Genomic DNA, 13,992 nt, shown 5'->3' on the forward strand with positions numbered 1-13,992 from the left:
GGCCCAGGCTGCTGAGCCCCAGTTTTTGAAGTTTACCCAGGATGTCCACATAGCTCCCTGTCCCTGGATAGCTATTTCCATGGTTTCTGGGTTTGTACACTCATAGTCCTGCTGCTATGATGTGTTTTTTGTTTGAGATAGAACAGTGTTGTTTTCAGGTCTCTCCTTGGAGCTCACTGGGGCCTAGCAGCCTGGCTGGCTGCATGAGCAGGTAGAGTTGGGCCTGGCCTTGAGCAGAGCTGGCAGGGCCCACAGGAGGCTCTAATAGCTCCAATATTCACAAGACATTAACTTGGGAGAGTGTGGGCACCTCCCTGGGGAAGGAGACAACCACGGGGACCACCCTACAGTCACCTGTGGGAAAGACCCGCCTGTGACCATGTAGGCACAGCTGGCTCAGGCTGCTAGGCCTGGCTGAAGTTTCTGCTTCAGCTTCAGCCACAGGCACTGCCACTGCCAGAGGCTTGGATGAGTCTGGAGGGAGGTCTGCCCTGTGTTTAGGAAGGGCTGGTTTTAGGGAGGGGGCTAGGAAAGCTGGGGAGTGTTGCCTGGGCATGGACAGCCCGGGGGATTGCAACCAAGTAGATGCTGTAGTGGCAGCAGGCCCACCCTATGCTTTCACCCAAATACCCCATCCATCCTGTCCCAGCCACTTTATCCTATTCTACATGCCTTCTACCTCCCATTTGAGTTCCCCCTTTCATCAGCATGGGTTGGGTGCCTTGCAGTGAGGGCCAGGACTGTCTACCTCCACCACAGACCGGGGCTCCTGGAGGGAGGGGCTCGGCTATGGGTGACCCCATCAGCTCCTGTCTATCCCTTCTTCCCCCTTTCCTGCTGGGTGTGAGTCATTCTCCCTGCCCCTTCATTCTTACTGCCTTGCTTTTTTCTCCCCTCTTACTCTTAGGGTGTCATCATCTCTCCTTCTCTGTCTCTCCTTCCTTTCTTCATTTATTTAGCAAACACAGGGTATGGCTGTGTGCTGGGGATACAGAAATGTACAAGACATGCCCCTGCTGGAGCTCAGAGTCAACTGGGGGAGACAGATGTGTAAACAGACAAGCACAGTCTGGTGTGGTAAGTGCTGGAGCACCAGCATGCAAGAATGGACAAGGGACCACAGAGGAGGGAGTGAGCAGCTCTGCTGGGGGAAACCAGGGAGGGCTTCACAGAGGAGATAACATTTGAACTGGGGCAAAAGAAGACCAGGAATTCCCCAGGTAGGTAAGCATGGGAAGGCATGCAGGTGTGAACGCCACCCAGGTGAGGAAGCTAAGGCACTCAGCTGCGCTGCATGGGAGGGAGTTGCAGGCGAGAAGGTTGGGAAGAGAAGCAGGAAGGTCCAGGAGGCCAGCTGAGGAAGTGATGGGGAACTAAAGGAAAGTCAGCAGGGGAGTGGCAGGATCTGATTTGGGTCTTGCATGGCCCTGTTGGCTGTGGGGCCTTGGGAGAGAGGCAGGTGTGTAAGGGCAAGGCTGGGGACAGGTTTAGTTAGGGAGCTGTTGCCAGCATCTAGGAAAAGATGATGGTGGCCTGGGCTTGCGTGGTGTAGCAGGAATGGAGGAAAATAGGTGGTGTCATGGAGTAAGTAGTGGTAAGGCTCTTGGGGCCTTGGAATTGATTGGTTGGGGGGTGGGGAGAAAAATGAGTTGAAGATTCTGGCTTGGATAACTGGGGAGGATGGAGCTTTTCATGGATATTGGGTGCTCAGAGGGAAGCAGATTTGGGGGATGATGCTGGGCTTACTTTGATAGGTACCTCTAGATGGTAAGGTCTGAAGCTCAGGAGGGGATGAGGTGTCAGGATTAAAGATGTAGATTTGGGAGTGTTTTCCTGGTGGGGGTATTTTGAGCCTGGGGGCGGCATGTAGAGCAGAGAGCATCTATCAGGTGCCTCGTGAGGCCTAGTCCGTGAGGTCTGCAGGAGGCAGCCAGACTTTTCCATTTCTGGGTTTACTGTTCACTGCCTCATTCCTTCTTCTACCCTCTCTGTGTCTTCCCTTTCTTGACAACTCCCTGTGCTGGCTGCCCACCCAACCTGCTGGGCGGGCCCTATACCAGGCTCATGGTGTGATAAGCTCAGTAAGTACTTGTGGAAGGAACGAAGGAGCAAGCCAGTGCCTGAGGTTCACCTCAAGCCAGTGGGGCTACAGAGCAGGCAGACAGCTACTGTGCCCTCTGGATAGGCTTTCTTGCCTTCAGCCAAGGCTCAGCAGGGGGAAAGGGCCTCATCTGAGGAGTTTCTAGTCTTTTGTATCCCTTTTAATGTCAAAAAATACTGCCACCAGCCTACTTCATCTTCCTCATGACAGAAATTATATTTTTGTGGCTTTGATTGAAAAAATAGATTTGGATTTCAGGACCCTTGGTGCTAAGTCCACATTCTGGATATGGGGATGGGGTAGGATGTCTGGGTTGGAGGTATGACTCACAACCCATGGGGTAGGAGCAACTAGCTCGAGGTAAAGTCTGTGTGTGGGAGTGGACAGAGGCTGCCAGTACAGTAGGGTGGGGAAACTAGGTTGAGCTCCATGCTCTTGAAGCCTCCTTCTTGGTCCTCCGGTTCAGGGCCCAGTTGGTCATTGGGTGCCCTCCTGCCTGATTGGTTGTGCTGGTGAATGCTCTATGACCAATCTGCGCTGGACTTTTTCATGTATCACTCCCATTTCTTTATTTTCGTTCATCTAAACAAACACACTATAGGGGAAAAGACAAGACTAATTAGCAGAAAGCTTGAATTGAAGATAATTTTAAAAGCAGTACAGGTTTACTCATTTCAGCCACAGGCAGGGTCTCTGGGCCAACAGCACTATCAGAGAGCCTGGAGGGACTGGCTTTAATGGTCGAACATAAAGGAAATGCTTGTAACCATCCTGTAAAGGAGATGCTTCTAGTTTACAGATATTTAGTTAAAAGTCATTTGTTTCCATGTGACTCTAGTTCATGACTGTGATTTTCTTCATGGAGATATGGTAGGAAATGTGCGCAGCATTCTTCTGTTCTCATGATCGTCTCCTCCAACCTCCGTTCTTTAGCTCGTTCACACTGTCTTCACATGGTCAGCAATGTACATTCCTCAAAGGCATTATGAGCACCTGCTGCATGCTCAGCACCGGGCTCAGGGGATGGACCGGGCAGAGTCCTTGACCTCCTGATGCCCTGGAGGTGCACAGTCACAGCACCCAGACACACAGTGGGACAAATCTGATGGGGAGACTTCCAATTAGGTGCTGTGAGTATCTGAAGCAAGGGCTCCTCACCTAGGCTGGGGGAGGGCTAAGGAAAGGCTTCTTTCCCTGAGAAAGTCATGTTTGTACCTAAGGATGCATTCAGTTTAGAAGCCATACAAAGGCATGATTATCCATGCAAGATTATGCAATCTGTGCAAGATTATAATCCTACCCAGTTTATCAGGCTCAGCTTTCTTTTCTGTAGGAACCCTTCTGTGACTATTTCAGTCCACAGGGATCTATGCATCCTCTGAGCTCTTGCAGCCCTAAGAAATGGAATCACAAGCTCCAGTGCCATAGTAAACCCAAGTATAGCAGAAATAATATGGACAAAATTAAAAGGCAAATGACAAACTTGGGAAAATATTTGCAAGGATGATAAACTAAGGATTAATATTCTCAATAAAAATTTATACAAATGAAGAAAAATTCTTATACAAATTCACAGATGAAATTCCAATGGTTAATTTGGGGGGGAAAAATTCAACCTAACAGTAAGCAGAAATACAAATGAAAACAACATATTTTTAGCTATCAAATTCACAAAGGTGAGAAAAAGCTAGTATCTAGAGTAGGGCTTGGATGTAGGGAAATAGGTACCCTCACATGGTGCTGATGACTGGCTTAATTGGTATAGCATCTGGAAAGTATTTTGAAAGTAGCTCCAAAGAGCCTGAAAAATGTTCATTCTCAACCCATAATTTCACTTCTGAGATTCTATCCCAGGAATGGACAGTGACGTGGACTTTCTCGTGAAATCATGTTAAGCAACAAAAGTAGTGTATATAAATTATATGCTATATAATCCATTTACGTAAATTATACATTTATGCATAAATTTTTTCTTTGGGTGATTTTTGGGGAATTTTTTTCTTATGGGTTATTTTAATCTTATGTACATTTTTTTTTATATTGCTTATATTTTCTTTGAGCATAAAAAATCAAGGGAAAAAACCCTCTGAAATAAGGGAACAAAGTAAATCCAGAAATTAACTTTGAGAGTCAAAGGGTCAAATCACTGGCACAATCCGTCACTTCCCAAGATTCAATAAGTATATGTATGTTGATGTGTGGGCCAAAACCCTCCATAAGGTAAGGACAGAGGTCACCAGGCAACATGATTGTGGCTGGGTTGATTCTGTGAGTGAAGTCACCTGGCTCTTCACTGTGTAACACTGGGCTGCCATGTCCCTTGGTGGATCTCGGCTTCCTAATCTGTACAATGGTACGGTGGGAGGGGGTCAGACTAAATAATCTCTGAAGATCTGGCAGATCTTGGGGTGAGTCAGTGACTCTGTTCTTGAAGAGGAGAACTCTGACTTGCCCTAGTCACAGAGCAGAGCGTGACTGAGCACTGGGAACTGCAGGCTCCAGGTTCCGGCTCCTCATCTGCTGCACTGCCCTCTTTTGGCTCTGCTTCTTGGCCACCCTCTCTTCCCTAGCTAGCCTGTGAGAAGTCAGGACTAATTTCACTGCTCAGGCTATTCTTTGGAGCTGTTTGGTGGAGGCGGGGACTCAAAGGCCATTGGAGAGCCCCACCTACTGCTCTCTCAGGCCCTCTCTGGGAGATTTTTGAGATGGCTTGGCTCCTGTCTTGGTGACTGTGTCCACTTCTTCGTATGGCAGTCCCTCCCTTCCTGGCCACACTCCCAGTGGACTCTTGGCTGACTGGAGTCCACCTCCACCTCCATTTTCAGCCATACCAGCTCCTCAGCTTTGATAAGGTTGCCTGTCCTTTCCCAGATAATGCTGCCCGGGCTCCTAAGAAACTTTTGCTTTCAGCCGTGAGCAAATCTCAGAGTCCTTCCTCCTGATGTGCCTCCTCAAGGGTGGTGCTGGAGGCCTAACTCTGCCTGGTGCTCAGGATGTGGTAGACAGATTGATTTTCTGGTTCAGGCATAGACTGAACTTCAGGCTTCCAGAAAAGCCTCTGAGACAACCCGCTCTGTCAGCTGCCCCAGAACCTCTGCCTGAGCTGCTGCTTCTGAACTGTGACGTCTTCATTCTCACCCTGAATATCAGGGCCAGTCTTGGGTGGGAGACAGAGGCAGCTGCCCTGGGCATGGTAGGGCTGGTGAGGAAAGATGTTCCCATAAAACCCTCCTTCCTGATGTGGGCCTGTTTCTCCCTAGCAACCAACAAATGCATGGAAAGACAGCTTCTCTGAAGAGTCCTGTGTTCTGCACAAAGAAACTAGACAAAGTTCAGGAGCCCCCAGACTACAGGTGAAACCCTCTTCCCAGTCAGAAGAAAAACATATTGAGGGGTGGGAAGCCCTCAGGAGGTGACCTTTAGATAGGGGAACTTAAGGCTGTCAGGGCTCCCTAGCAGATCTGTTAAGTTGGGCACAGGCTGCCCTGGGCTTCTTCCTCCCACCCCTCAGGGCTGTCCCAGTGCACTGGGACCTAGCAGAGTCCAGGCCTCTCAGGTTACCAGCCTCCTCCCTGCCCACCTGTCCTTGGGCCAACCTAGCCAGGGCAAAAGTTTGCATTTCAGCACCTCCTCCTCTCCCCCACTTGGTAGCCTCAGTCAGGTCAGGTGAGTCTGTGCTGAGCTCCAGGCCACCAGGAAGAGGCTGCAAGGAGGGCAGTCCTGTTGGGATCATGGCCCATGGTCAGGCTCCAGAGCCGTGAGTCTGACACCTCTATCTCACCCACTCCCCTAACCAGTCCTGATCCCTGCACTGCCTGTTCCTTGCTTACCCCTTGGTCAGAGGCATGGGAGAGGGTCTTTGACACCTTGGGGTTGGGGCAGCTCCTCAGCATCTTTGGGAGACTTTAGGGTCAGGCTGAGCACACCTCCTGGGGGGCACTTCTCACACCTGTCTGAAAAGGAGGGCTCTCAACAACCCTTCCCTGCATCCAGGATGTCCTTCTCGAAGCTCCAGTGGCGCAATTGGTTAGCGCGCGGTACTTATATGACAGGATGTCCTTCCCCAGAGATGAGCTATGTGCTTGCTGTATTTATCATTTTGCTGTGTCCCCTAGAGAAGGGTCCTAGCCTCCAATCTCTGCCCCAAGCTTCTGGCTCAAAGCCAGGGCAGAATTGGTGCTGAGGATGCATGGGCAGGACTCAAGGGTTCCTTGTCCCTGGAATGGAATGTCTCCTTTGCAGTCTGCACTGGCCAGAAGGCTTGAAGGGCGGAGAGATAAAGAAGTGCAGTCAAGAAGGGGTAAGTGTGTGGAGGCTGACTTCTCCACTGCCCACCAAGAGAGGGGCCCTGGGCTGCCTGAATTTGGTGACTTTTGGCTCCTGGGTTACCAGGCCTGTCACCAGGAAACTAGGAGACCTGAGTGGATGCCCCTTCTTGGGTGGGAGTGGTGTGTCCCCCTCCAGTCACAGGCTGCCTGTCGGGACAAAGCGTCACCAGGGGACAAGCTATGCTTGGAACTGAGCCCTCCACACCCACTGGCTGCTTCAGGCTGAGTCCCCGGGAGGGACCCCTGTGGCATTATTTCCTGGTGGCTGGAGCAGGGCTCCCTTAATAGTCTGATCTCCCAGGGCTTCTTAGACACAGTCCATGTGTTTGCAGATGGTACTGAGTAAATACAACCAGCAATACCACAAGCTGTTTAAGGACATTCCCTTGGAGGAGGTGCTTCTCAAAGGTGAGCTGTCTCCTGGTGTGGTTGGACAAGCATGCATAGTGGCTAGGGCCCAGGTCCTCTACTCTGTAGCCTCCAAGGCACAGTTTAGGTATATATGGGAACTGGCTGCCCTTAGGATGTGGTTGGTCCTTTTTTCTCCAAAAGTGTGAGAAGACTGGGCTGGTTTGGGATATAAAGTTAAATGAAGGTTTCCTTGAGGAAATATTAGGGTTTCTAAATCTTATTTCTGTTCTCCTGTTATCAGTGACTATTCTTCCCTGCTCAGGCCTCTTACTGAGCATGTGGGGGCATTTGCACAATCAAGGCCCTCTTTCCAAAGCAGGGCAGTGTAGAGCAGAGCAGAGCAAGGCGGTGGGTGGGATGGGGTGGGGGTGGGGGGGATCCAGACTTGGAGACCAAGGCAGGAACCTGTCCAGACCCTGTGGGGCATGGATGGATTAAGAGGGAAACATCTAGCAGTCTGGTGGGGTGCAGTGGGAGCAATCAGGATTCTCAGGAGGACTCTTAAAGTTCTGGGGAAATGGACTATTTGGCACCCAGGATAGGGAAGTGAAAGGGGAAATCTAAGGAAGACAGGTCCTGCAGTTGGACGTGGGACTTGTGAGTATAAGATCCCAGGCCCTGAGGCTTCCCTTGCTGACCTTGCTTATGGCAGTCTTCTTTCCTGTGACTTCTCAGTGTGCTCCTGTGCCCTCCAGAGGGACCTCCTTCTCCAGGGCCGACTCTACATCTCCCCCAACTGGCTCTGCTTCCATGCCAGCCTCTTTGGCAAAGATATCAAGGTAGTAATGAATGGTAAAGGTTGCCATGGCCCAGTGAGGCCCCAGCCCCAGCCCAGGGAAGAGACAATCTCCTGCCCTATGGGCATGCCTCCAGTCGTACCTGTCCCTCTGCATGCTGAGCCCTTGGTGAAACCTCTCACTGGCTGGCTGAGCAGCTTTGAGGCATTGCATCTGATGTCCAGGGAAGCAGTCCTGCCCTTTCCATGTGGGGCTCCAATCTAGACCCCACATTTGGACTGAGCTGGCCTGAACAGTTCACAGCCAAATTATTCTGCCTCTGGCTATCCCTGAAATGCCTTCGGAATCAGAGCGGGATGTTGCATTTAGGGGAAGCCATAATTGCAGAAAGTAGGCCAAAAGGTAGCTTAGGGAACTCCATTACTAGAGTATGGGATTCACTACAGCAATCATCCTTGGCCTCTCAGATAACAGCGATCACACCTAGGTGAGAGCCCAAAGTGGCATGTACTGCCAAGGTCGGGGTAGAGTGGTAGGGATAACTGGAAGGGGGAAATGGAAGAAAAGGTGGGTCAGATACTCCCCCAAATGGGCTCAGGTTTCTCCGTGATGTCCATGCTTTGCTCACTGCCAGCTGTGGCTGGGGCCCTATTTAGGGAGCAAAGGGACTGTGTCCTTGGGGGTGAGTCCTTAGAGAAGTATGTTTCTCCCTCTCAGGTAGTCATTCCTGTGGTATCTGTGCAAATGATCAAAAAACACAAGATGGCGCGGCTCCTTCCCAATGGACTGGCCATCACCACCAACACCAGCCAGAAGGTCAGTGAGTCTCTGGGCCAGTGCTCCCTGTCAGTCTCCCATCCCAGTCCTAGGAGCCCACAGCCTGACTCTGGCACACTCCCAGGCCTTTACTTCTCCCTACCCTGCAGGTCTCTAGTGGATATTTCAGGCTATGTAGCAAGCTGGAAGAGAGGTTCTTAGGCAGGGATCTTGTTGGCTCTCACAGCCTGATATCCCTGTGGGCCTGTCCCCAGTCCATGGAGGGGGCCTGAGGGCAGCAAGAGGTCTCATCTCACCCCACTCCTTTCTGTTTTCTTTCCATGTCCCAGTACGTCTTTGTGTCATTGCTCTCTCGGGACAGTGTATATGACACGCTGAGGAGGGTGTGCACCCACCTACAGGTATGGAGCTTAGGGGCAGGAGTTGGGCTAGGGAGGCTACTCAGGCCTGTATTCAGGTCTTGAGAGAAAGATGTTGGGGGAGGTCAGCCTGTCTCTCCAGCACAGGGAATGGGGACAGGGAGAGGCTCAGGCTTAGTGTACCACAGGCAGTACTTGGACTGTGTGTCTGTTCTTGTGAGCATGTCTCTTTGAGGCCAGTGGGCCTTTGTGTGTCCCCATGTACAGATGGTCCTCGACTTATGATGGGGTTACATCCTCATAAACCCATCATAAGTTGAAAATATTGGAAGTTGAAAATGCATTTAAGGGACAGCCTGTGGCTCACTTGGGAGGTGTGGTGCTGACAACACCAAGTCAAGGGTTAAGATCCCCTTACTGGTCATCTTAAAAAAAAAAGAAAGAAAGAAAATGAATTTAATAACAGGTATATTGAACCTACCAAACATCATAGCTTACCCTAAACGTGCTCAGAACATTTACATTAGCCTACAGTTGGGCAAAATCTTCTAACACAAAGTCTATTTTATAATGAAGTGTTGACTATCTCATGTAATTTATTGATGTTCTACTGGATGCATACTGCATTTGCACCATTGTAAAGCTGAAAAATGGTAAGTTGAACCATCCTAAGTCGGGACCATCTGTATGAGTATATGTACACCCTCACTTGTGCTTCCTTAATGTACAGAAAGACAGGAGCATATGGCTGTTTCACAATGTGTCCTACAACTCTCTCTGGACTAGGTGAAGAAGAGGGGGGAGGGGGCAGCAGCATGGGAGAGTACATTGCCTGGGATTTGCCCCTCTGCTCCTGCATTAAGTAGGAGGTCCTCTGCAAACTCTGGGAGCTGGGCTTCACCTGACACAAAGTGGCTTATTTGAAGGTAAAACTATCTTGGAGAGTGCTAATGCCTCCCCATGCCTGACCTTGTCTGTTCCAGATGGACAAGTGACCCCTGTTCCCTTTCTTCCTCAGCCTTCCAGCAAGAAGAGTCTGAGTGTAAGAGAATTTCCAGAGGAACCCCAGTGCAAGTCTCTGGTGAGAGCTGAGGCTGGGGGCAGAGGCTGCTGTCTTAGCGTGCCTGTGCCTCTGAGGCTTCAGGGTCTCCTAGGAGGGGCCCACAATGCAGAACTGGGGCACCAGACTCAAGAGCCAGTGGATATGCTCTCCTAGGGGCTCCCCTAGACTTGCTGCACTCTATACCATGCAGAGCCACTAGGTCCTTGGCAGATTTGCTGACTTTCTGAGCAAAACAGATGTCTGACCCTTAGAACCCTGGCCAGGCTGGGTCCCACACCTGTACAGACCCAGGGACAGTGATCCATCCTCTTTCCTCTGGCTGAGTCAGGAGGGCCTTCAAGGGGATAGAGATGTTTCTGGGGAAGAACCCCAAAGACTATCACTGCAGAACCCAGACAGGTTTATTTTAGATTTGCCAAGGTCCCAGCAGCTTCCTCTGGCAGCTGGGGCCCTGGGTAGGCAGAGTTGAGTTTCTAGGGCAGGGATGGGGTGGAAATGGCCCCAGGGTGTTTGAAGCCTCCTTCAGTAACTATTAAGCATTTATCCAAGCATGCAATGTGTATAATACCATGCAGGGGATAGAAGGTGATGTTCTCATTTTTGGGAGCCATAACTTATCTAAGACATTTTGTACTGAGTTTTCTTGGACTCAGATCTGAGCATGTATCTGGGTTGGCTCACATCTAAGATTCCACTGTGGTTCTACACTAGCAGTCTTCAAAATCATTGTTTCCTGACAGTGGCTGGTCACAGCAAGGGAACAGACAGGGGAGACACATGACTGCTATGGCAACTGTCCCCCCTACCCCCCATACCTGCTTCCATCCCTGGCTAGACATCTGTATTGGTACTATCTGGAGAAAGCTTTGATAAACTTGGAGTAGGCTCTTTAGGGCAAGTAATATCCCAAGGGCCATGGTGAGACAGCTTCTCGTGTCTTTTCTGCAGGAAGTCCTCATCCCTGAGATGAAGTGGAGAAAAGTGTGCCCTGCCTCCAGTTCCCTGTCCCTCCCAGACAACATCCCTCGTATCCCTCGTGCTTCCATGGACTCCACAGATAGCTTCTTCCACTCCACGAAGTCTTCAGGGTCTGGTGAGTTCAGGGGGCTTATCCAAGGCAAGTGCTTGTAAAAGCCAGAATTTCTCTCTTCCTAGTTCTGTGAAGAGGGCTCGTCACATTGGCAGGGCTTCTGAGAGCTCTTTCTTTCTCCGAATCCATATGGAAAAGTCAAGAGCCCAAGATGCTTCAGAGAATGGGGGGAGGTGGGCATGCCACATGCTGGGCCGGAGTCCTGCTTGTCCTAAGAAGATGGCTAACTGCTTTCCCATTGCAGAGAATGCTGTCTGTGAGGAAGACAAGCTCGAGGAGGAGCCCAGCAGCAATGGGGAGCTGAGGCTCTGGGATTACCGCCTCCTCAAGGTCGTCTTTGTGCTGTAGGTGACTATATTGGGGAGGGGAGCAGACTCACATGGATGTGTAGGTGTTTGGAACGGGGCCTTGGAATGGGGGGAGGACACTATCTAGAGCCAGGGGAAGGTTCTGAGTCAACTTCAAGCTCTTGGGTGTCATCTCGAGGCCATAAGGCATGCCCTTCTGTAGCAAGAGAAAGGATCTACAGTTTTTATTCTTGAAACCCTGTAATTTAGGGTTAAGACTGTGCAGTGGGGAGGGGCAGGATATGAAACTGTTGAGAAAAGGTTGCTGCAGAGGATTGGGGAGGGAGAGGGATGACAAAACTGGGAGGGCCATCAGACAGCTGGGAGAAATACTGACTAGGGGAAAAGCATGGCCTCCTTGCTGACCACGACTAGGGCAGTTTCTGGAACCCCTGACTTGTCTGTACCTCTGAGGACCAGTAGAGTAGAGAGCACGGTGGGAAGTTACATGAATATCCTGGTGCTGGCTTTCCCTCACTTTACATCATTAGCTTCCTCTGGCTCTGCTGAATGGGTTTTGACTATCAACCCCAACAGCTGCTGGGGGAATGGGTCTACCACCTTAGGGGCTAATCTTAATGGCCTCCCAGAGGAGGTGCAGTAAAGACCAAGGTGACTGGTTAGAGGAAAGGTAGGACGACAGCTCTGGCTTTCTGGCTGGAGCTCTCTCCAGGGCTCAGCTGAAGGGCCCACAATTACTGCTGGTTTACAAGGATACCCTCCATGGGGATGAGTCTCAGGACCCCTACATGGCCTCTGGGAAGAAAGATGCTCAGGCCTGAACATGGCTGCAGGGCAAAGGGTTCTTTAATGCCTCCAATTGCAGGAGTAGCATAGTCCCCACTCCTGTTTCTGGCGAGCCTCCAAAAATGCCTTTTTTTCTAGAGGAAAGATTCAACTCTTTGCTCCTCTTTCTCCAGCATCTGCTTCTTGGTCATGTCCTCATCCTATCTGGCATTCCGCATCTCCCAGCTGGAACAGCAGTTATGCTCCTTGAATTGGGATGGCCCAGTTCCTGGGCACAGGTGAGGCCTTTTCTCTTCCTAATGTCTTTAGGATTGAGGGTTGAGGACAGGCACCAAAAACCTAAGGCCAGGCTGCCTGTTACCCTGGCTGGACTTGGCCCTGTTCTGAACTGGCTTGATGACCCTAATCAAAGTTGGGCAGTGTGTGCAGGGTACACAGATCCCACCCTGGTCCACTCTCATGGGGGGAGAAAGACTTCACTGGCCCATGTTTTTCTGCCTTCTAGGCTCTTTCTCTGATCTGGGCATCTTTCCTCTGTGCAGGTAACAGCCACTTGGCCTTTGTCCCCACTCATTTTCCAAGAAGAATGCTAAATCTCCACCAATGATCTCCTTGGTTTATGCTGCTGCTATGCTGAAACTGAGTCTGAAGGGAAATATTCCAGATCCTTCCTTCTTCCTCCCTCCATGAGTGATCTGAGTACCTGTTTACAAAGTAACTGGCTCCTACAATTTTTGGACTCAAACAAAAAGCCAGATTTTTTGGAACCAGTTGAGGAATTCTGTACACTAAGCTTCAGCAACCACTTAAATAAGAGAAACATTTAACTTGCTCCTTGGAAACAGTTCTGGCATGCAGGTAGAGCACTGGGGGCCACCTCAAGGGACAAAGGCCTTGCTTTTATGCCTGGAATGTAGCTCTGTCACAGAGCTCACTCCTATAGTGGAGTGAGAACAGAACACAAACCTCCTAACATACTGTGCTTTCACTTTGGCATCTGAGAGTCCCTGTTTTGGAGCCCACAGGGCTTCTTTGCAGGGAGCCAGGCACCTATCAGGCCTAGGGCAGGGGCCTGCTGAGGGTCTGTGAATGTGGAGAGGAGGGCTCATGGCCAGGATTCCAGAAAGATGAATTTTCATGCTCGGGACTGAAGATCTTTGCTGGTTCCTCATGATGAGACTGGCTGAACCTGGGAAGACAATGCCTGTAGTAGGGAATGGTGGCAGGGACTGTGAAGGAGAACAGAGGTCCCAGAATTCTGTGTCCTCAGCTGTCACTTTCTGGTGAGATAGGTAAAGCAGGGCCTTTGCTCACTGTGGTCAGAGACCTGGTACTGGGTCTTCCGCTGGTGTGCTCAAACATTTCCAAGGTGTCCCAGGTCCTGGAAGTAGGAGATGGGAAGGGTAGAGGCTTTGATTTCAGGTCTTGCTGTGTACTCTCTGCCTGATTGCCAGGCTCTCAGGCATGGCCAACAGCAACATGTTAGGGAGGCTTGGCTGGGCAGCCGGGCATGATGGTGTTGGCCACCACAGGGCAGAGCTCACTCATGTCACCTGAAGTTAGTGTGCTGCAGGCCTTGGAGGAGGGTCCCCACTCCATGGGATCTGTACTCCATGAATAAGGTGGAAGTGTCCAAGGTGGACCTGGTATAGTGCAGGGATCAGGCCAAAGGGGTCTGATACCTTTGGGGACAAGAGAGGTAGGAGATGACAAGGGTAGACACAGTGGTGGTTTTGCCTTGGAGACTCCTCCTTCACTATCAGGGCATTCTCTATTCTAAAAAGCTTCTCTGTGCCCCAGAACTCTGGCTTGATTTCGGTGGGACTCTCATCTGCTAAGATGGTGCCTTTGGAGGTTCTGGAAGGGCCTTCGTGATGAGGCCAGAGGTATTAGGGAGTTACTGGTGATGGGATGTGTGGTGTCAAAAATAGCTACTGTTCCCTCATCAGACACCAAGAGGTTAATCAGGGGAAGAAATCAGGTAGAAGTTATTTATTACAGAGCTGTGATTGTCTGTCCTGTTCATGACAAA

The 13,992-nt window shown here is 50.5% G+C and overlaps 1 protein-coding gene across 1 annotated transcript; it reads left to right on the forward strand.

The window, feature by feature from the left end:
* Positions 1-5,361: 5,361 nt before the first annotated feature.
* GRAMD2A (GRAM domain containing 2A) lies at positions 5,362-12,242 on the forward strand. Its single transcript, XM_063091505.1, has 10 exons — positions 5,362-5,454; positions 6,344-6,401; positions 6,762-6,837; positions 7,516-7,619; positions 8,295-8,393; positions 8,684-8,755; positions 9,732-9,794; positions 10,725-10,869; positions 11,111-11,210; positions 12,134-12,242. The coding sequence occupies exons 1-10, from the start codon at positions 5,372-5,374 to the stop codon at positions 12,240-12,242; spliced, it is 909 nt and encodes a 302-aa protein (XP_062947575.1). The 5' UTR covers positions 5,362-5,371.
* The last annotated feature ends 1,750 nt before the right edge of the window (positions 12,243-13,992 follow it).

The sequence above is a fragment of the Cynocephalus volans genome, chromosome 3, assembly GCF_027409185.1.
Source record: "Cynocephalus volans isolate mCynVol1 chromosome 3, mCynVol1.pri, whole genome shotgun sequence".
Classification (NCBI taxonomy): domain Eukaryota; kingdom Metazoa; phylum Chordata; class Mammalia; order Dermoptera; family Cynocephalidae; genus Cynocephalus; species Cynocephalus volans.